Consider the following 23,987-nt stretch of genomic DNA (forward strand, 5'->3'; position numbering starts at 1 on the left):
TCTTTTGGTATTGGTTGAGACCTGTTTTGTGACCCAGAACATGGTCTATTCTTGAGAATGTTCCATGGGCATTAGAATAGAATGAGTATTCTTTGGTTCTGGGGTGTAGTGTTCTATATATATTTATGAGGTCCAACTCATCAAGTATGGCATTCAAAGCCCTTGTTTCTTTGTCAATTTTTTGCATAGGTGTTCTGTCTAATTCTGATAGTGGGGCGTTGAGGTCCCCTACTATTAAAGTATTTTTTATCTATATGTCTCTTTATTCTGGTTAAGAGTTGACTTGTGTATCTTTCTGCTCTCCTGTTGGGGGTATATATATTTAAAATTGTCATATCCACTTGTTGGATACATCCTTTAAGAATAATATAGTGCCCTTCTGTGTCTCTAACTATAGTCTTTAGTTTAAAATCCAATCTGTCTGATATGGGAATTGCTACCCCAGCTTTCTTTTGAGGTCCACTGGCGTGAAAGATGGTACTCCATCCCTTTACTTTCAGTCTGAAAGTATCTTTAGGTTCAAAAATGAGTCTCTTGTAGACAGAAAATGGATGGGTCATGTCTTTTTTATCTGCAACCCTGTGGTGTTTTATGGGAGCATTTAGGCCATTTACATTGAGACTGAATATTGAGAGATATGATTTTAATGATGCCATGTTACCAGTAAAGTCTTTGTTTCTATAGATTGTGACTTTCTGTTCTGTATCACTCTCGGGGCCTTTTTACCTTTACAGAAACCCCCTTAATATCTCCTGTAGGGCTGGTTTCGTGGTTATGAAATTGGTCAATGTCTGGTGATTCTGGAAGGTCTTTATCTCTCCATCAATTCTGAATGACAGCCTTGCTGGATAAAGGATCCTTGGCTGCATGTTTTTCTCTGAAAGACCTTTTAAAATGCCCCCCCAACCCTTTCTCTCATTCCAGGTCTGTGTAGACAGGTCTGATGTAATTCTGATACCTTTGTCTTGGTATGTGAAAGATTTCTTTGCCCTGGCCGCTCTCAATACTGTATCCTTGGATCTAATGTTTGCGAATTGCACTATGATGTGACGTGGCATAGGTTTGTCGTGGGTGAGCCTGGGAGGGGTCCTCTCTGCCTCTTGGACACCAATGTTTGTTTCCCTCTCTAGATTAGGGAAGTTTTCAGCTACAATTTGTTCAAATATCTCTTCTAGACCTCTGTTTTTCTCCACCCCCTCGGGGATCCTGATGATTCTGTCATTGGAACGTTTCATTGAGTCAGTATTCTCTCGTAACCTACATTCTTGAGCATGGATTTTTTTGAGTCCAGATTCTATTTTAGCTTTCTATTCTACTAACCCATCCTCCAATTCGCTGATACGTTCTTCTGCCTCATTCACCCTAGCTGTCAGAGCCTCTAGTTTTGACTGCATTTGGCTCATAGAATTTTTAATTTCTGCCAGATTCGCTCTCATTTCTGCCCTTAGAGATTCTATATTCTCATTAACATTTTCATTAATACTTTTTTCAAGTCTACACATCATCTTGACCATTGTTACTCTGAATTCCATTTCTGGTAATTTGGTTATAACCATATCCATTAGTTCTGTGGCAGAGGCCACAGACTCCTTGTCTTTTCTTTGCTGGGGGGTTTTCTCCTTCTCGTCATTCTGATGAGGAGAGGTTGCAGGGTTGTCCAGAGCCCAAATTATTGACCGGGACCCAGGCCATGCGCCCTTGTTTTATAGGGATCTTAGAGATGTGTGCTTCTTGATATTTCAGCCTGCCTTCTGGGGGAGGGGCCTGTCGCGCTGATACTCAGGCAACCCTGTTTGGGTAGAGTCTCCGTGTCCCCTGCGGGGGGGGGATGGGGATGGGCACACTGTGAGCCGGTATTTCCAGGCTTTTGTTCTCTGGCGGCTTTCCCTGGCAGTTTGCTGTGCCTCTCCTGAGAGTCAGAGCAGCAGTGGCTGAATCTCAGCCTCTGTCTCAGAACAGAGGGATCGCGGCCCGTTCTCCACTGATGTTCTGGCCACTTTAACTCTGTTTCTGTTGGTGCTGTTCAAACCCTGCAGCGTCCCTGGATGTGCGCCCCACACCCGGCGTCCCCGCCCTCACTTCCAGGACCTGTGAGTCTCTGTCCTTTGTGTTTCTAACACCGCAAGCCACTAGCCGCCCCCACGTGCTCCCGGAGCTCCCGGTCTCAGTCTGGTTCCATTGAGCACACCGGAGCTCCATTTCATTCTGGTGGTGCACATTCCCCAGCTCACGGTCTCAGTCTGCTGTCTCGCAGGTGCCGGTCCGCGAGTCAACCTGCACCCCCGTGCAGGTGGCTACCGCTTCCCAGTGCCCCAATGCGGCGGGTCCCTCCCCCTTCCGTTTATCTTCCGATATCTATGCGCAGTTTCACGGCTCCCCGCTTCGTACCTCAATACTCAGCCCTGGAGATGTTCATTTGTAGAGATCCAGATGTATCTTCCTGTGTCTCAGGCTGATTCCGTGGATGTTCAGGCTGGTCTCGAGGAAGCACCTTCTGACCCTTGAGAAGTTAAGACAAAGTCAGTGGTCTCCAAGGTGCAAAGAAGTTCCCTGGTCAGGTGGAGGACAGCTAAAGAAATTACTGGGTGTGGAAATGTTAGCGTGGTAATGCGCAAATAAAAAAAAATTATGATATTTAATATATGGAATGAAGCCAGTGCCCTAATTTCATTCCTAAATCAGATGTTTGGTGCCACCTAGGTAAAAATGCAATGAAAGTGAGAGATCTACAATCTAGAGTTGTAACAGAATGCAGTTCACATGTGCCTGGATAATACAGAATAGTTTTAACTCAACAAAACAAAAAGCTTTAAAAGCACTCTGCAGAAAAACTGCAGATTGAAGCTCCTGTTCATAGTGTAGGAGAAGCAGACAAGAAAAGAATAGAGCTGCCTCTTTTCCCAGTATGAACTCATCATTAGCTACGTTATCAAATGAGAATAATGGAGAATAAATTACATACATAAGGGCGTACCCTCAAAAATTGTGTGTTAAGAGGTATGTGACCAAAGAAGTTTGTATAGCACTGGTCTAGGGTCATATCAAACGAAATAACTAATATGCATGCTTATCAAATTCATTATCTATGAGAAATAATATCTCCGCAAAAATGCAGAAATAATATCTATGCAAAAATAGTATCTATGCAAAAATGATATCTCTGATGTATTCTCTTCTTCAGAGAACTTTTGAAATCTTTGTGACATGTACTGTCAAATTTAGATCTGAAAGCTGAGGGATTTCATCTCCAAATCTTACCTGGACACATCTACTTGCAAATATTGTTGTCCCAACTTCAAACTTTATTTCAAATATTAGTCATTATTTCTTATTCTCTTCAAATTAGCTCCTCATCCAAAACTTATCTATGTCACCCTCATTTCTTTAGGACATGAGACGGAGACTAGCATAGATGTGAAGAGCATGGGATTTGAATCTAGGCTGCCTGGATTAAAACTTTTGCTCAAATTATATTTCCTCTAGGAATTTGTTTCCTCACCTATAAAACAGGGAAAATATTAGAACATACATCAATAAATGCATCATGAAACTCAGGAAAATTCATGCAAAGCACACAAAACACTGGCACAGAACAAATGTTCAAAAACATTAACTATTATTATTATTATTATTATTTTTTATTTGTGCTCAAAACCTTGGGGTTATTTTTGACCATCTCACCCACATCTTTTAATTTTGTTTCCAGTCGTCACCAAGTTCTATCTGTTCTCCTCTCAAAAGCTGTTCCTGGCCTAGTCCCACAGCCACTGCCCTAGAGAGACATGCATCCTTCCAACTTAGGCTAAAGCCAACAGTCTGTGACATGGTCTTCCTTCTGCTGCCTCACCCTGCTTTAATCAGTTCCCAGACTGGGCTGTGTGAGTCTCATCTTACCACAGGATTCATCTTGTGCACTCTCTCCTCAAAACTCTTCACAGGCTCTCTGATGTCTACCAGAACATAATGTAAAACATGCTTCTGGCTTTAATAGCCTTCAAAGTTGGCTTTACTCTCCCATGTTCCTTGTTATCAAGACTTACTTTAAGTTCCCCCTTTCTGAACTGAAGTATATGTCCCACAGAACTTTGCACTCACTCTCCATTTGTTTCCTAATATCAGTTTGTCTTTTCTTCTCAACCATAAATTCAAAGAAAGCAGGTAGTTTACTTTCTTTTTACCTTTCCAAGGCATCTGGCCCCAAATACAGTAAATATATTATAAATACACACTTGTTGATTAAAATATTTTACAATATAGGAAAAGTCATGGAAGATATTTCTAATAGGTTATTAAGGGAAACTTGGATCTTTACATTTGCTCTTGATTTTGGGGGTGAAAATCAAGGAAACAGCTACCCTCTTCTTCAACACAATGTTTAATGCCAATGTCAGGGATTCAGCAAATATTAAGTGACTTGTACCAGGCACCAGAAATACAGGAAGACATAAGACAGTCTTTTCTCTGTCCCCTTCACTCATATTTTATTTGGGGAGTCAGGTTTGAAAAATATATGAATAAAAACAAGGGAATAGGGCAGAGATAGGACTGACTTTGATAGGTAAGAGCATCTCTGGGTCAAACCTATCATGACATTTCCTAGGTACCATCTATCACATTTAACCCTTACAACTCACTTAAATATTGTCATTTTGATTTGCATGTACATATACATTTTTAAATTTATTTATTTTTGTGAGAGAGAGAGAGAAAACATGAGCAGGGGGAGGGGCAGAGGGAGAAGAAGACTCTCTGCTGAGCAGGGAGCCTGAATCTATCCCAGGACCCTGGGATTGTGACCTGAGCCGAAGGCAGACACTTAACCGATTAAGCCACCCAGGTGCTGGATTTGCATGTACATATTATAATAGCAATAAATCAATTACATTTTTGAATTTAGTCACTGAGTGCATATTTTTGAAAAAATAAATTAGAGTTAATATATGACCAAACCAATATTTGATAGAGGTTTTTTTTCAGTGTCATTTAATTAAAATATTTCTGGTGGTATTTTATTATTCAACTTTGTCTTTCCTTCTCCCTAGCACATGCTTAAATTCTCTTTTTCACTCTCATTTTCTAGTCTTCTACTTGACCCTCCAGTTTACAGTTTGTAATTTACCCTTTTGCCCTCAAAGAAATAGCTGAGGTACTTACTGTCTCTGTTTAGTGTTGCAAATGGTTTTCCCTATTGAATATGTTGCATATTATCCTATACTCCTACCACTAATTAGAGTTTAAATTTGAAAGTAAGAATGATAGGCTTTGGCTTACTGTAATGTCCACTTAGTATTGCTATTATCACAAGCAGGACTAATACATACATATAATGATCACTTAATATATTAAGCTAAATCAACAGGTAATTCATAATTTTGCATAGTGTTGACCAAAATGATTTCTGGCTTTGAAAAATCATATACAGTATATGTTAGGAAGCAAGAAATAAAAATTTGAAAACTCAAGTAAAGGTATATAGTTTATATGATGGCTCAAATCAAGAGAAAAAAAACACAGAAGAGTATGTGCTGATCAATGGTATATGCATAATTTCTCAAGGTGTATTCCTAGTAACTCAGTCCTGTGAAATGAGTGGAGAAAAAAAATGTACTCCACTGTCAAAAAGGATGGGGAGGGTCAGTCAACCGTCTGACTCTTGGTCATGATCTCAGAGTCGTAAGGTCCAGCTGATCGGTGTGGGGTTCCATTCTCAGCAGGGAGTCTGCTTGAGATCCTTTCCCTCTGCCCCTTCCCCTGCTCGATCTCTCTCTCTCTCCCTCTCTCTTTCTCATAAATAAATAAATCTTTTCAAAAAGAAAAAAAAAAGGACTGGAAAATGCTATATATCAAGTGGCTCTTTAAAAGTTCTCAATCCAGATTAAACTATTAGGGGCCTTAAAAAATCCTGTAGTAAAGAGAATAATTTATGTTTAATTCAGTATTTCCCAAACTCATTTGATCATGGTACCTTTTTTTTTCTCAGAAAACACTACTTTGGCAGTCCCAGAGTTAGAAGTAACACACTTCAGGAAAGGCCAGTACAGAGTAAGTGCTGAAGAATTTAGGAATGAGACCACTCACAGTTGGGAAAAACCATTATGAAAAAGTAATGTTTTGAGTTAGATCTTGAAGACTGAGGTGAAGATGAGGAGGGGAGGCATTCCAGACAATGAGCACATTGTGAGAGGAAAAACAGAGGAGAGAGCATGAGGTGTTGAAGGAAGGTTTGGAAGAACATACTTGGGGGAAGCAAAAGCTTCCTGCAAGGTAGAAATGAGGAAATGGGAGGTCAACACTATGTAAATGATGCTACATAGAAGGAATAGCAAACTATGTATACATTTCCTCTCATATAACCACAATTTCTAAAATGCTTATTTGATTATGAAAGTGGTTACTTAATTAAAACTTGAAGGGTCTAGGCCAGTGCTGTCCAATAAAAATAATGAGCTACTAATGTACTTTTAAATTTTCTAGAACCAACATTAAACTAAGAAATAGATTAACTTAATAATATATTTTATTCAACCCAACATATCCAAAATATTGTCATATCAACACGTAATCAACTTAAAAATTATTGGGATTTTTCTCTTTTTGGCCATACATCTAACACTACAATATTGGATAGAACAGATCTATGAGGATAAATTAGTTGGATGTAACAGTCAATTTGGATAGTTTTCTAATAACATTGACCATGACTGAAAGTTTTAAACTCTTTAAATTAGTAAGACACATTTGCTTTATTGGTTTTTGAAATTTATGTTTTATTTTTTTAGCTGGATTTGACATAGGCAATTTAGGTGTAATTATAGATTAAAAGTGAAAAGCTCAATGTTCTCTCCAAATCAGCTAATTAATGTAAATAAATTACCTTCTTGCTCTCTTTTGGCTCTCTTTGAACTATTAATAAGTCAAGAAAAGTTAGTGAATTTGTGACAGTTAAACACAAAGTCTCTACTACATATGCCAGCTGATTTGTAACCATATACATGTTCTATGAAACTATTTTTCAGGTTTTTAGAATTTTAAATGATTCCTCCTGCTGGTACAATTTCTTCCCACTTCATCACATTTCTAAAAAGTGAACATGTAACTGAAGATTTCATGTCCTGAAGGCATTATACCAATACTTCCAAATGCTTCAACTTAAAATACAAAGCAGTGTTATTCACACTTCCCATTTTTGAATCCACTAAGGCCATTTGGGGGAAGAAAAACTAGAAACCTGCTCTTCTGTTTTTGTTTTCTACAAATTCTCTTTACTGAGAGCTTGTACATTTCTTGCTAAGTTTCCAAAAGCACATTTAATCCCCGTCAGACACTGAGTGAATATGGCACATCCTTTAAATGGAAGCTCTGGAAAATCTGCTGCTTTAAAAAGGAAAGATGAACGCCAAGGCAACTGCTGTGTTTCTGAGCTGAGAGCTCATCTCTAAGCGACCAATGTGGACACGGAATAGAAATGGAAAATAGCCAACAACACAGCATAGTCTTTGAAAGTTCATGGCTTTATTCCAGGGTTTCTGAGCGTCGGCACTGTTAACATATTGGGCCGGATAATTCTTTGTTGTGGGGGGCTGTCCTGTGCACCGTGCCACGCATCTCCAGCCTCCACTCACCAGATGCCAGGAGCACAACCCCCACACCTGTCCTCATCCTGGTCTTGACAAATCAAAAATTTCTCCAAACATTGCCAAATGTCCCCTGGGGAACAAAACTACCCCTATCACTGCACTCTTCAAAGTCTAAAAATTACAGATTTAAAATTACACTAGAGCTCTAGCTACAGAGTACAAACCCATTAATATACTATTATCTACATCTGCTTTTCCTAAGAGCTTGCAACTTTGGAAAATAGAGTAGTTTCATAGACTATTCTCTTACGCCCCACCTTCTCAATCTCAATGATCTTGTTTTAGCCTGCCCTCTAATTTAAATTTAAATACCCAACCTCTTTTTTTATCAGAATTGGTATATCATCATAATATCATATTGGTGTATCAACATATCATATATCATGATGATATGTTGACTTTCATATACAAGAAATTGTTATATGCAACAGCGAAAAAAACGGAGCAGCTTAAAACTCCTTAGACATATTTCAAGGGTGTATATTGAAATTGTTTTTATAATGACCTATACTCCTTAAATAAACAAGAAGAGCACTAAAACTTCACTACCATCAATTCGGTATTCTTCAGTAGTACCACAAAGACGACGCAGGAATTCATGTTTTAATTAATACCGAAACCTTTCCAACTATATAAAATACGATGTATGAATAAAACACTTCAAAGCAAGATGGATATTTCTCTATCTCTTTTAAAACAGTTCAGAAATGAAGCATCTTATACTTAGTACAGCCTATTCCTTGTCATATGTAAAATTTGGATATTTAAAAATAGTAAAAGCATATTTTATGTTTTTAAGCTTATACATTTACTTTGAAACGTCAGAACAGGCAGGCAGATATATTATGAGGACAAGAACATGGTAATTTCATAGAGACAGCACCTGGAACAATGTATACAAACTATTTGTTCTCTACTACCCTCTGGTGGTTTGCTAAAAAAAAAAAAAAAAAAAAAGTAATAGTTAAAAAAAAAAGCCCCAACCTTAAAGAACCATCCTAATCGCTGATAATATCAATAGCTACCATTTATAGGTAGACACTGTAGTAGGCTTAATGAAAATTCTCTCACTGAAGCCTTAACAATTGCTTGAGGTGGGTATTATGACCTACATCTGATAACTAAGAAAAATGAAGCTCAAAGTGTTGAAGTAACTTGTCCAGACTGATGTACCTGGTAGAAATGGCATTCGAAGTCATGTCTTTTTAATGCCAAGGCTCGAGTTCATTGTGTGTGTGTTGCTGCTTCCTGGGCAACTCTTCATAAAAGCTGGCCTGACACCATGAGCCTTGTAATTCCAGAAGGCTAATGGACTTTTTGGCAAAACAGTCAAGTCTTGTCATATTCTCATTTAAATTAATCAAATTCAACTATTCAATTTGAGAGAGAGGGAGAGAGAGATTTTTAATAGAGAAGCATTTTCCAGCTTAGGCCTGGGAGTCAATTTTGGCCGAAAATATAAGCAATGTGTTGTTTAATATTGCTTGTTTTTGATCTTTATAAAAATGATGCCAAACTGTAAAAAAAATTTTTTCTTAAATAGATGTGAATCTGTTATTTCTGTCATTCTCACATCTCACTGAGCTGCGTGTGTTTTTAGTGTTTAGAGATACAAATACTTTTATACAAAGGTTCTAATGATAAGCCAACAAGTCACCTGGTATTTAACTAATAAAAAGTGACTTGTGCTGATGCAAGGAAATTGCATGAATAGTGAACTTATGAACGATTTAAAGAATTTTCAAAGATAATTTGAATTTTATTATTATTGTTGTTGCTGTTAGTTACCTTGCAGCTTTCTTTCAAACCTCAACCCAACAGACAATGTGATCGTTCCCCTTTTGTATGTATGTACACGTGTGAGGAGAATAGGGGGCAAGAGGTGATTTTGAGGGGGTATCACTCCATAATTTTTGACAAGAAAAGTGAAGTCAAAAACATATTCTTCAAGGTATCATTTTAAACAGCAAAGTAGTATCCTGCTCTTTCAGACCATTGCTGGCAAAGATGAATATGTTTTAAAGGTTCTCATGGTGACTGAGTCAGGGCAACCCTGAATGATTAAAGTTTTTTTTTTTCTTTTAAGATTTTTTAAATTTATTTGACAGAAAGAGAGAGACAGTCAGCGAGAGAGGGAACACAAGCAGGGGGAGTCGGAGAGGGAGAAGCAGGCTTCCCGCTGAGCAGGGAGCCCGATGCAGGGCTCGATCCCAGGACTCTGGGATCATGACCTAAGCCAGAGGCAGACGCTTAACGACTGAGCCACCCAGGTGCCCTGATAAATGTTGTTTTATTTTCAAATAGGAGAGTCCTTCAAAAGAGTCACAGTGAAAAAGATTGTGCTGATAGCTCAAGCTCAATAATTTATAACTTGAAATTCCCCTTCATTTTGATTATGTGTATTTTGTAAGGAAATAATAAATATGTGTATTCGCCTCAATTACATTAGATTTTAGGTACAAATGGACTGAGGTTCATCACATGTCAAATATTTGAGTGCCTATGAAAGGGGAGACATTGAAAACAGCAAAATTTTTACCAGGCAGGAGAAATGCAGGCTGGTTTCCCTGACTTATTTAATTACTCTATGAAGCAACTGATTGAAGATAATTATTGGCCCTGGCATAAATACCTATAAAATCTGATTCATTCAATTGCATTTATAGAGTATTATTATATAAAACATATCAATGTGTTGAATTTCAAGTGGAAAACATCCTATTGTCATTTCTGATTTAATATCATGTGAGGTTTTATTCAAACACTATGTTTTAATTTCTGGAGTGCAAGTTAGAGATTCTACCAATGAAAAGTTTCTTCGGGGTTATTCTTTCCTCATCCCACTCCTCTTCCCCAATCTGTGCAAGAAAAGGCAAGGCAGCCAGAGGCTATATTATTCATAACAGAGGAGAGCATATACATTGATTTTAAAGTTTCCATATGAAGGACATGCATTTGTTAGCTTAAATCAGTGCTTATGCCTTGATACAACTGTCTTTTTGTAAGTACTATTGACTGAGCCTGGATCCAAGTTACATATGTAAAACATGGGAAATTCATGCATGCCTATGCCGTCCAAGTCCTTAATAATGATGGACTGTTCATGACAGGTACTTTTGTTTTCAGTATAAACGTAGAGAATTAGTGGGCTTAGGCCAAATGAAGGAACAATTAGTGACAACAGAATTTTGAACAGAACTCTAACAAATACATTAATTTCCATGATGTAGAAGTTAGATTCTGTTATTGTCTATAACATATATATGTATGCACCAATATACCAATAAAAACAACAAAACTGAGCATGGAAAAGGTAACATTTTGCTTTAAGGAAATTTTTAAATTCAGACTTTTCATATTTACAAAAAGAAAATCCCAGAAAAACACAACTTCAAACCTGTTATCTTACATATCTTAATTAATCTTACGTATCTTAATCATTTTCATGTATACTGGCTCATTTAATTTCTAAATGCCTCTTGACCCAGATGATGATGTTTTTCATATAATATTGTTTTAAACAAGCCTATTGTATAATTATCTTTTGGTTTTGTGAGTACTACTGAATGAGTATATAAATGGTGGTTCACTTCTATGATCAGTGTTTAAATATAACCTTTTTAAAAAGGTTTATTTATTTGAAATAAAGAGAGTGTGAGGGGGTGAGGGTGGGCAGAGGAAGAGGGAGACAAGCAGGCTCCCTCTTGAGATCATGACCTGAGCTGAAATTGAGACTGATGCTTAACTGACTGAGCCACCCAGGCTCTTCTAAATATATCTTTAAATAATATTTTGAGTTTAAAAACATTTACCTTATCTCTGACAGGATATCAGTTTTTATCAAACAACCTTGATTCCTTCCTTCCTTTTCTTCTCCCTTTCTCCTTCCTTCCTTCCCTTTCTTATATATAATAATATCATTCTGGGTATAACATAATTTTCTTTGTTTCTATTTTTCTCTAAGGAAAGGAAAGACAGAGAGAGAGATGGGGGGAGAGAGACATAGAGAAAGAGAGCGAAATTGGTTTAGTTTATGTAGGTATCAAAGGGAATCTCAGTACAGAATCGCTCCTCTTTGTGTTCTAAGGGATAAAAGAATCTACAGGTTCTTTTTAAAGGATTGAGTGAGGTAATACCTCGCAAATTATAAATCTTCTAGATGAAGCTACTTGTTCTTTGCAATTCATAGCATAGTATTAGGTATGAAATTCCTGACTTCAAATATGTAATGTTGGTTTTTTCCCCCATAATAATTCTTTTTGATAGAGTGGATTCAAATTTATATGCAGAAAATCATTCTTTATGGTGAAGTCATATAAGTTCAAGACAAATTTTATCTCAGATTTCTTAGGTTTTCTCCTCATTATGGGTATGGCATAGTATTTTTTTTTAAAGAGAGGAAGGTTATGTGAGTGCATATTTCATAAGCTTCTTATTCATTATTCATAACCTTAGAGATAGAAGGAATATATACACATGGAGAATTCTCTCAGATGTGTCCTCTGAACAGTACACTCAGCCTAAACCTCAAGGGTCTCTTTCAGTGGGGGCTGGAGGGAAGCTCAGGAAGACAGCAGATGGCCTTCCTAGATACATTCTTACAGTAATGCTCCGGTGAGTTCCAGTTCCACTGGAATTTAATTTTTGGCCACATCAATTATGCCAATAGCATTTCACCCTAAAACACTTTGAGTAATTACAGCATTTGAAAAGTTTCAAACTAGTTTTGCTCTATGTGTTTTAGGAATATTATTTTCTGAAATATGAAAATAAAACAATCTCTCATTTATTTTGGAAGGACTCGTGTCACTTATTTATTTCCCTTATATAAATTGGACTCATTCTTCTCGTTTAGGCCTATGAGTTAATTAATATCCATTGAAGATGCGTGGGTACTTTATAAATATTTCATTATAAAAATGAGTATAGCATGTTCCTCCGCCCCTTGAATTAAAAAGAAGTTATTAGTGTAAACGTTTTGAAAAACTCATTTATAAAGTCAAAATGAACTAATAAAGTGGGTGCTAAAATATATTATGTAATTTAAGAATAAGAATGAAAATCTTTTTCCTTAATTTCAGATTATATTTTTCCCTGAACCATCTACACAATTTCAGTAATTAATGAAATTTTAAAAAGAAAGCAAAGAAATAAAAATGAATTTTAGAAGCAAACTTTTCCTGCACCTCACTTCTGCATATACTTGATAGAGATTCTCAGTTATTTTCTCAGGAAAACATCTGCTGATGGTAATAAATTATCATGTAGTTGATCATCATTATTAGAAAGAACATAACAAACACAAGTAATTTTAAGCTTGCTGTGCATTTAATAAACCGTAGTTGAGCAACTCAGAATCTGGGGTCTCAATATCAATGGGAGCTGTTTAACTCCAAGTTCATGGTACAGAATCAGACGCTTTACACACAAAATATAAATTAGCAAGAATTTGACTGAAATAGAAAAAGCATAAGTAATTTCTGTAGTGAGATTTATAGCTTGATCTCCAGAGGTTGTCTGACTAAAAATGACTTAAATATTTTCTTAATAAATGAAGCTTGGACATGGCACCCAACAGGGAATAGGATTTTTAGGCAAATTAATAAAACTTGCATATTCTGCATGATTTCTTAGTTACTTTGAATTCCTTAAATTATTTTGAAATGAATTACAAAGAAATACACATCATATTCCAGGCAAAGCTCTGAATTAATCTATTTTAAAAAACAAAAGAGGATAAACATAATACATGGAACATAATAGCTTGTTCATACCCGTTGCCTGCAGGTTAACTTGGACTGTTTTGATGTTAAAATTAATTGGCTGAAAAAGGAAGGGGAAAACTAACTTAGAATCAAGCATTAAAATGTGCATCAGGCATCACGCTAGACATCTTAACATACATTATCCCATTAACCCCTTTGAGTAATCCTCTAAGTAAAGTAATAATCTAGCCATTTGTTCTAGATGAGGAAACTGGTTCTGCTGTTGCCCAAACTTCAGGATGAGACATGTCACAGGGACAGGTGAAGCGTGATAAGCATTGCTGAATAACTCAAACACTACTTTTTATATTTAGTTATAGATATGTTGAGATATAGAAAAGTAAAATTAAACACCCTTTTACATTTTACTTTTCCATACCTGACTCCATATACATCAGCATTTAGATAAAACATCTTGCTTTACATCTTAAAGCTAAATATGTTTTTTAAAAGATTTTATTTTATCTATTTGAGAAAGAGCGAGAGAGCGCGCGCGAGAGAAAGCATGAGTGGGGGTGGAGAGGCCAAGGAAGAAGCAGGCTCTCCACTGAGCAGGGAGCCTCACACAGGGCTCAATCCCAGGACCCTGAGATGATGACCTGACCGAAGGCAGAGGCTAAACCGACTGAGCCACCCAGGTTCCCCTAAAGCTAAATATTTTAGCATCCCTATGAATTTCATTCATCATTCCCTGCAACTCAAGATTGCTGGATTAACCTTGATACCTCCCTACTTCTCTCACAAGTAGATAAACCACTCTAGTATCGCATATTGTTGTCTGGGGTAGAGAAGAGAGCAGTTTCAAAGGACTTTTAAAAATTATTCAGGGAAATAATTCTTCCTAAAGCAGCGGTTCTCAACCTTGACTAAACCTTAGAATTACCTGGCAAGCTAAAAAATATTGATGTCTGGGACCCAACACGTGATTGTAATGTGAAGCTAAGTTTAGAAAACATTGCTCTTAGTTTCCATCAACAACAAGGCCACTGTTCTTTTACAATTGCTTTGCTCTTTCACCCATGTGACCTCGAATAAAATGAGTTTGGGGGCACCAGGTAAGTGTGGGGAATTAGGGACAGTTCTCTGTTATTAGTTAGCAGTGAGATACCTCGGATAGTAACAATAATCACCATCACTTTGGGATAGTTTTCTGAACTTCTGCAAAAAAAGTATACACCTTAATGGAGAGAAAGCAGCCATAGGGCAGCAGGCAACAACCCTTTTCCCCTTTGCTGAGGTGGGAGTTTAACTGGCATCTATTTAATACCAACATGGATTGGAGCCCCTAAGAAAGCAGCTATGTTTAAACCCAGTTTCACCTGCAGGAGTCTCTATCAAGTTGTAACAGACTATTAAGTTCATGGCAGCTACTTTTGAAAATCTACATACTAGATAGTTTAACAATAAATAATACAGCACTTCTACTTAACGGCCGACAGGAAATTTTAGTCCTAATCTGTGACAGTTCCTAACCAGGAGAGCATGTATAAACTCTCATAGGCTACAGAAGCATTCGATTTGAACAACCTCAAAACAACTAACATATCACATTCAAATTAATTTAATTAAAATGTTTCTGGATCAAGAGCATTACTTTTCAGCTACATTCTAAAGCAAAGCCTGCAGTAGAAAATTATCGAGTCTGGAATAAACTCTGGATAGAAACTCACTGAAACTCAATTACTCACTCAACAGCTATCTAGTTGGCAAGTGTGGAAATGGCCAAATGCCACTATAGTTAATAGTTCTCTCCTTGACAACCAGATCAGAGATACTCATAGTGAACAACATCCCAAGTAGTTTTAAATGGCTTGATAAAAGGAATGCTACCTTCTACCAACATGACAAATTAAATTTTTATCATACATGATCTGTAATTTTTTTTGCAATAATCATAAATCAAGCAATATAGAGTCTTTGCTCTTTAAATGCTCACTTGGAAACTTAAATTTCCTCCAGATGCCTTTCACCTCCAAAACTAGGCTTTTCTGGAAAAATCAGTGACATTTTATAAAATGTGGTTTAGTTGACCACATCCTCCTTAATTTTTATGACAAATCTCTGACAAAAATATAACCCTTACACAAAACAAATATTCCTCCCTCATTACCAAGAGCAAACCTTCCTATTCAAAAGGGGAAGTAATAAAAAAAAATCACTAGCTCAGTCAAATATAAAGATCTATATCACGCTTCAGTTCTGGAGCCAATGCATGGAGACTTGTTTAAATGAACCCAAAAGTTAAAAAGGCTGTGGTTATCCCCTAAAGGGAAACCAGAGACAGGTAAATGGTGCTTCTGGTCACCTCCCTTTGTTCTAAGTAGAATGCTAAAGCTGAAGTTGCACTTTATATTCCTTTTTGTTCAGGGAACACCAATTCAGTCTGACAAAGATTCCAGTTTAAATATCCTGAGGAGGAAAAATAAGTCCCAGAGATGAAACCTCCCTTGTGTACTAGTAAATCTGAACAGCTGGAAATCTGTGGTAACATGAACATTACCTCATCTCCTTGAAGGATATACTGGGGACATGGAGAAAAGAAATTTTCCACTTTTTTTAAATGTTCACTAAGGAAGAAAAGGATGTGCCTTTGAATTTTTTTTACCTCTTTCTTCTCCTTGGTGTGAAAAATTTTCATTGGCAGATAAAAGCAGGTAGTGTGAAAAGAAAAAAAATTCCTTAGGGCAGTGAAATATTGATCAAGGCATAGCATAATGGGATAAAAAATGCTATGAGAAAGTTAAGGCCATGAAAAGGAAACAAAACCTAACAATGTAACTTATTAATGTATTAACATGATATGTTTAAAGTAAAAAGTTTAATTTCAAATAATTTTTAATGTTGTTTTTCATTGTACTGGAGGGATATAAAGCAAATCAAAGAGAAAGCATTATCATGGGCCAAAATGAACAGTGTTGGGAAAACAAACAGAAATTGACAACTGTTAAATATTACTGATGTTGGTATATCTTAATGAACAAGGAATTGTAGGAGCAAAATGATGAAAATTCCCAAGCTGTACTTCAAATGGGTTAAAAACAAGTATTTGCTATTTTAGCCTCCACATTGCACATTATTCAAATACACAAACTTGTCATGTGTGCAAGTTTTCTTGCTATGCTGATTATAAAGTTGAACAGCACATTCATTCCTAATCCTTACTTGTGTTCTTGTAAGTCATTAATTGGGACAAAACATCAGTCCTTTCCCCTGGCTCTATCTGACCCTGTAGTGGGGCCACTGAGGGAAGAGCCAATTTCAGCACCATGGACAAAGAACCCAAAGCACTCAGCCTTGCTCTTGGGACCTACAGGAAATGTTCCCCTTAGGTTAAAATATAAGAAATAACTTTGTAGTAGCCATCTTCCATTTTAATATGTTTTAAGGATCAAATGAATACAAAAGAACATTCAGCTGGATAATATAAAGTTTATACTTTTAAACCCCTTCTATCTTATGTAAAAACATAATGGCCCTCCTAAAGACATGCATCACTGTGATAAATGCATTTAAGTGTCATTAGGTTTAATGGCTCCTACTCACTCAGACTATTATACTTTACCTTTTAGAGTTAACTTAATGTGTATTAATGGTGTGAAATTGAAGAAATTATGAATTGAGTTTCCCTGGGCACAGGTTAAACCGAGGAAGAAGGGAGAGGACAGGTTAATATTACCTTCTACCACGTTCATTTGTACTACAAAAGATGTCAGCTATGCCCTTGGGAAAGAAATGCTCACTATTAGTAAGTTGAACTTAAATTGATTTTTATAGTTTTAAACTCAGGTAACTGTCTTTGGTTGGGTCACCAAAGGTTTGCAGTTTTCTTCAGGGAATAAGAAAATATGTGCACTTATGAGATTAAGTTCATATTTTATTCCATAATTTCAGACAAATAGATAACCTGTCACTTTCTTCCCCTTCTGTATTCATCTTACAAATTCAACTTACCGGGTTTTTTCAGGATATTTTTATATGTATTTTTATATATACTTTATTTTGTAATCTCTCCTTTATATTATCACCATGTATCACACAAAATAGTGGTGTGTAATCATTTAAAATCTGAGTTAAATATTATGATAATAAGGCTATTATTAATGTGAAAAATTGAAAAATCCAAAGTTCTAGTCCCAGAAACACTTGATGCAGCAAAATTATGGTTCGTAGTACCAGGAAGACCGGAATCTAATTCTGAATTTTGACTTCCAAAAATATTAAGAATGAAAACAATATTCATTTCAATTATGCTTGGAGAAAGAAAGCATAAAATCACTACTTGTGCAGTTCATTTATTATTAATGGATGACTAAGAGAAGATATAACTTTGTAGCTACTCTTTTACTTCTCTATCACGCAAAATGATCTCCAAACTCAAAAGGGTAGAATAAAACTTAGCAAAGAAGACTAAAGCTCAGGCCAAGTGATGTTACTAGTTTCTCTGAAGGTATTTAGTTCATTTGACAGACAAATTATGTCCTAGGCTTTCTAATCTCACCTTTTACAGATAGGATTATGATAACACTGTTAATGTCTTTCAAAAATCTTGGAGATAAGGAAAGATGCCAAAAGGGTATGAATCTAGAAAAGGAGCATATAGTTCCGAGTTTCAAAAATTAAAGAGTCTCTAAAACATTGGTGAGACTGAAGGAAACATCAGGCAATATTCCGGCACAAATTAATAAAAAGATGGTCTGTGAGCTCTTAGGACAGCCAATGTATTACTTAGAAATCAGCTTGGGCTCCAAACTAGGGCAATTCTAGCTTTTTTTTTTTTTTTTTGGATGGGGTTAAGACTAGTCAACCTGAGAAATATTTAGGACAGAAGTCACAAACTTAGAAGCTTACTTAGTCAAAATAATTAACACAAATAAGCTAAATGGCCCAGTGAACTATCAAGTAGAAGGGTAATGGGCACTGTGAAGAAAAGAGAGATTGTGTTCAGCTACCACTACTCAGCTCTAACTTTATTATTGATTTGCCAGGGAAACCAGAAATATGCGATTTCTTTGTAAAGCCTCCTGATTAAAAAAAAAAAATTCTAGCTGCAACCTTTTATTAGTGATTACTCCCTGGTTTTTAAAACAAAACAGAATGTATCTGCAGACTGAATCTGGCCCGTAGGCTGCCAACTTGGGACACGTGGCGAAACATATGGACCTCAGTAAGGAATCTGGCAAGGTTTCACATGATATCATTATTAAGAATTTCTGGTTGGGTGACAATAAAGACATTCCAATTAGTTGAGTTCAAATTTAATCTCAATATAAGGATAATTAGATCTTCCCAATGATGAAATGGACTGCCCTGATACTAGAAGCATTCACCTTAACCACAATTTGGCAATTCACAAGATCATATGGAAAAAAAACCTGGGGCTGAATTTTTAATTTAATGCTATTAAGTTTTCATAAATGTAAATATGCTTATGTGTATATATACATGTATTCTTTTATTCACTCATTTGTTTGAAAATATTTATTAAAAACCGAATATTGCCAAGCATTGTTCTAGGTGCTGGCGACACAACAGAAACAAAAATCTCTGTTTTATGAAGTCTGCCTTCTATATTTGCCCCAGTATGGATATTAAATTATATAAGCACTCTATAAATGTGGTCTTTGTGGGCTAACTTTATACTGGTGTTTCCCTATGCATTCAGCATAGGACATGAAGTTACTTTGGGTGAACAGCACATTACACTGTGATAATGCATTTATTCATTCATTTACATTTTCTTTCTAAAATATTCATTACACAACTGCCACTTTGCTGGGACAAAATGCTAAACCAGATGGAATATAGAGTCAACAGGTATGTGTATATACATAGTTGTATTCCACATGCAACAACATGTTGAATACTTTGCTGACTCAGCAACCCAAATGTCCTACATTATTTTTGATTAGCTTTCCATAAACTTAAATAAGTTAGAGAAGAGGATGAAGTCATCTGTCACCTGGCAGTGATTGTTGCAACAACAGTATCATCCTCCTTAAGGAAAAACATCTTGTCTTTTTTTTTTTAATCTCTTCATGCTAAAGCAGACTGCAATTCCAAAATGAGGTGGTCTAGTGATAGACCTATGAATGATTCTGTCCTAATCCAACTTCTTGCTTTTCTATTTGTATTGTTAATAGGATAAAGAAAAAATATTTTTAAAGATTTTATTTTTAAGTAATATCTACACCCAACGTGGGGCTTGAACCTACATCCCTGAGATCAAGGGTCATGTGGTCTACCTACTGAGCCAGCCAGGCACCCCAAGAAAAGATTTTTTTTTTAATGACCATGTTTTAAAAATAATCCGTTCTGATTTTGTAAATAACTTAGATTTTTTTGAAACGAAGGATCAGAAATAACTGGGGGATTATGTTGTAACTCAGTTAATTTCTCCTTATAAAAATTCAGTCATAGTCAAAGAATGAACATTCTTTCCTTTCAAATATAGGTTTTGTGGTAAGGTCTAGGAAGATGTTTTCAACTTTCCACAAGGCGTGCCAGTATTTCTTGAGAAACAAAGTCAAAAACAATCAATCCTTTTAATGCTTGCAAATAGATTATTTAAACAAAAAAGAATCACAGCCCTGATGATGCCTTTGTAAGCCCCATGTTGTTACAGTAAATGCTTGTCTTTTCCTCCCCCCCCCCTTTTTTTTAAGATTTTAGTTTAAAGTAATCTCTACATTCAGTGTGGGGCTCAAACCCACAACCTGGAAATAAAGAGCTGTATACTCCACTAACTCAGCCAGCCAGGGTTCCTGTCTTCTTTTTTGATGAGTGGATATTCTTACTTAAGTTTGATGGCTGTAAAAGTTCATTTTGGAACCAGCAGAAGCCCAAGGAGTTAAAGCTCCTTAATAGTCTTTTTAGGAATGTTGTTTTGGTCCTTCCATGCTCATCTACCCTTCTTCTCTCATATAGTTTTTAAAATTCACTTGAAGAATGCAAAGGTTTTCTCATCCATGATGTTTTTCAAAGGGATTTCTATGCCAAACGAAATGCCTTATAGTTCAAGTAAACTGAGTTAACCTACTCTGAGAAGAAAGACTGAAAAAGCCCACATTCATATGACTTGGTGATTAAGCCTGAGAGACAACTTGTACAGTCATTACCATAAATTATAGAAAGAAAAACCAAATATTGTTTCTAGTTTCTACAGAGCTAAATATACTTGCTGAGATGCTTCACGCCAATAAAGAATGAAAGTACTTTTAGGAATAGTATATAATTTAAAAAGCTTAATGAAAATTGTTTTTTTCTAGAAGGGATAATAGGCCATTTTTGAAATGGTTCCTAGGATATGGAAGCAACCTGGTTCTCTCTCTCTTATACCATTGATCACGAGCTGCTCTGTGGAGCGAGGCTTGCCTCCCTCAGCACTGTCTATAGCGCCTCGTGAAGCTTTGCCACTGTATGGTGCTCCTGTGTCCTGAGTGTACCACTGGTGGTACCCAGGATGATTTTAAGTGGTTCATGGATAGGTCTCTTTCAAATTTATACATTTATTTGTACATATTGGAAGAAATATAACTAACACATAAAACCTGGTATTTCATGGATATTATTCCCTAGAAGAAGGCTAAAAAAAAAAATGATAGTGTCAATATAAATTTTGGTGATATTAAGTAAATAGTAGTACAGTTGGAGTTTAGAAATGGTAGAAATTGTTAAGTGTACTAGAGTAACTGAAGTTCTAGAAATAGTTCCTCCTCCCATGGAGAATATTTTTTTTAAGATTTATTTATTTATTTAAGAGAGAGAGCAAGAGAGCATGCACAGGGGGAGGGACAGAGAGAGGGACAGAGAGAGAATCTCAAGCAGACTCCCCTCTGAGCCCTATGCAGGGCTCAATCTCACAACCCGAGATCATTACCTGAGCTGAAATCAAGTCAGTCACTCAACCAAGTGAGCCATCCAGGTGCCCCAGAGAATGATATTTCTTTGGTCAGAAGTGTGTATGCAAGAACCTTCCTTTCCTTTGTTGTGATCTGCAAGGACCTCAGTCTACAGGACCACCAAAACTTTAGTTTTTCATCTCCTCTGAATGTGTCCTAGGGCTTCTGTTTTGGTGGCCAACCCCATACGAGAAACCTCACCCTGGAATTGATGTAGTAGCTCTAAAAATCCACAAAAAACTTTTCAGATATTTTAATTAATTTACATTCCTGAATTCTCATAACAAAAAAAATCATTATGACTCTGTTTCTTTCTAAAGAAAGCCTATGTTCTCCCATCACTTCCGCTTGGTGATATCTATCCATTTAATCACCTGTAGCACAGAAAACGTCCTGCTAAGAAAAGGAAAGACCGATTGTAGACCCAAGACCTCAGTATTTTCATGTAGGAAAAAAAAAGAAAGAAAAACACCTGACTGTTATTTTAGCACAATAACTATTTAAAGGAGACACTTTCTCCCTAGTTTACAAAATTTTAAATAAATTACCTTAAATTGCTATCTCTAGCTAAGATGCTATTTAGTGTCTCCAGGATATAGTGATATCCTAGCATGAGCAGATATACCTTAGGAGTGCACATGTGTTTTTTTAAATATCAAATGAGCAAATATGCAGGCATTAGTTTGTATCACATACTTGAAATAGCATATACAGCAAAGCAAGGTATTTTGTGTACAACTCAGAGTTAGCAAAATAGTCAATGTTGGATTTTGAAGTACTTACAAAATTACTTTTTAAAAAGCCTTTTTATTTTGAGATAATTATAGATTCATAGGAAGTTGCTAAGATAGTATAGAAGTCGGTATATCCTTCACCCAGTTTCCCCCAATGATTGTATTTTACGTAACTACAGTATAATATGAAATCTAGGAGGCTGAAAATCAAATGTGTGCGTGGCTCTGATATTTTATCACATGTAGATTCATGTAACTATCATCACAATCAAGATACACAGCTATTCCATCATCCCAAAGATCTCCTTCCTGACACCTCTTTATAATCACAGACCTCTTCACCCCATCTCTAAGACCTGCCAATCATTAGTCTGTAAAATTACTCATTTGTGCTTATCTCTTATATATTTTTACTAAAGTGTGGGAAAACCACAGGACTGGGTGTTAGGAGGTGGCTGGTTCTAAGTTTGCCACTGGCTAATTCATGTCCTTGGACAACCTACAGCCTCAGGAGCTCATCTATAAAAATGAAGGCTTGGACTCTCTCTCTCTCTTTTTTTTTTTTAGGACACCAGCATTTAAGAACTCCTGTAATTATTGTTCTCAATCATGATATTACTTTAAAGATTATTAAATGCAAATCAAGTTAAGAAAGTATGATTTAAATATGTGGAGATCAATAAGGATTGAATGTATCTAAGTGTATTCTACATTGAAATAGTGTCACTGTCAAACAGCTTAAGTAACCAAAAGCTGCATTATGCAAATATATTGCTGCTCTAAAATCTGAAGCAAATAAAAACATCATCTGACTTGGACCCATCTCTCAAGGGGACAGGGGCTACTGTTCTTCCAAATGTACAGGTGGAGAAAACTTGGCACTGGGATTACTTGACACCCTCTTCTTCCAGGGGCACCCTTTGGGGAAGAGGAAGCAAGCATCTCTAAAATGTGCCTGGCCATGCATCTGAGTGGGCAATGCTGCAGCAGAAGCTTGAAGTTGAAGATTCTGGGCCTTGGGGTTCACAGTTGGCCCTTTTCTGAGAAGGGAGGTTGAGACACAAGCAGCTCTTTGCTTCTGCTGCCCAGGGTCTGGGGTCAGGGCCAGAGGACCTGCAAGGAACCTAGCAGTGGAGTTTCCTGCTTTCTTAGAGATCACTCCTTGTTCCACACTGTAGAACTGGATAAAAACAATAGGAAAGCAGTTTTTCCCAAGTGACTCCTTCCATTTAAAGCTTTAAGAATCTCTTCCCCTGCACCATTTTAAGCTTACCGATCTCTTTCTCTACAATTTACTCATCTTAATTCGAACCTGTTGATGCCACCCTGTATGAGGACGTTTTGTGCGCATCACTTGAGCCCTTCAACAATATACTGAAGAAAATTCGGTCCTTCCTCTTCACTTCGAATATATGTATGAAAAATCCCCAAGGAAGCAGAAACTTGAAAAGTGTCGTCTGGGGACTTTGGGCCATGCAGGTCTTTGGAGCGATCTACCGAGGCTTTCTTTTTGGATAACACCAATTCTTTACTGAAACTTCCTTACCAAAAGGCACCATTTCCAAGCTCCACTCCCAAGAATGATTAGTAACGGGAGATCCAAAACCTATGGCCTGGTCAACCTTGCCGGCTGTGACGAGTAGTCTAGCCCAACCACCTCAATGACCAATCAAACTGGGTCACTGTCACCTCTATTCCTCTGCTGAGAGCCCCCATTTTCCACGACCTCCTTCTGTGAGCCCCCGAGCATCCCGATACCCCACCTCACCCACGCTGGTCTGCAGTATCCTTCTTCGCTCTCCTTGGACCCAAGAGGGTTAGTCGCCCGCCCGTGCCCGCGGGTACTGACATTGGAACCCGTACAGACGCCCGGTCTTACCCTCTCTCTCCCAGAAGCGGCCCATCGCGCCGTCCAGGAGGAGGCATCCACGCGCGCCCGGGAGGCCCGGCCCG

The 23,987-nt window shown here is 37.0% G+C and overlaps 1 protein-coding gene across 3 annotated transcripts in view; it reads right to left on the minus strand.

The window, feature by feature from the left end:
• Positions 1-23,965, minus strand: part of SYBU (syntabulin) — a 120,247-nt gene extending 96,282 nt beyond the window's left edge. For 2 of the 3 annotated variants that reach the window (XM_034668502.1, XM_034668495.1), the window contains exon 1: positions 23,914-23,961. In XM_034668502.1, the coding sequence (XP_034524393.1) occupies positions 23,914-23,938 (25 nt within the window). In that variant the 5' untranslated portion in view covers positions 23,939-23,961. Of the gene's footprint in view, positions 1-23,913 lie in introns of all 3 variants that reach the window. The other variant, XM_034668500.1, reaches the window with a different exon arrangement.
• Positions 23,966-23,987: the final 22 nt, after the last annotated feature.

Source organism: Ailuropoda melanoleuca, chromosome 9 (assembly GCF_002007445.2).
Source record: "Ailuropoda melanoleuca isolate Jingjing chromosome 9, ASM200744v2, whole genome shotgun sequence".
NCBI lineage: Eukaryota > Metazoa > Chordata > Mammalia > Carnivora > Ursidae > Ailuropoda > Ailuropoda melanoleuca.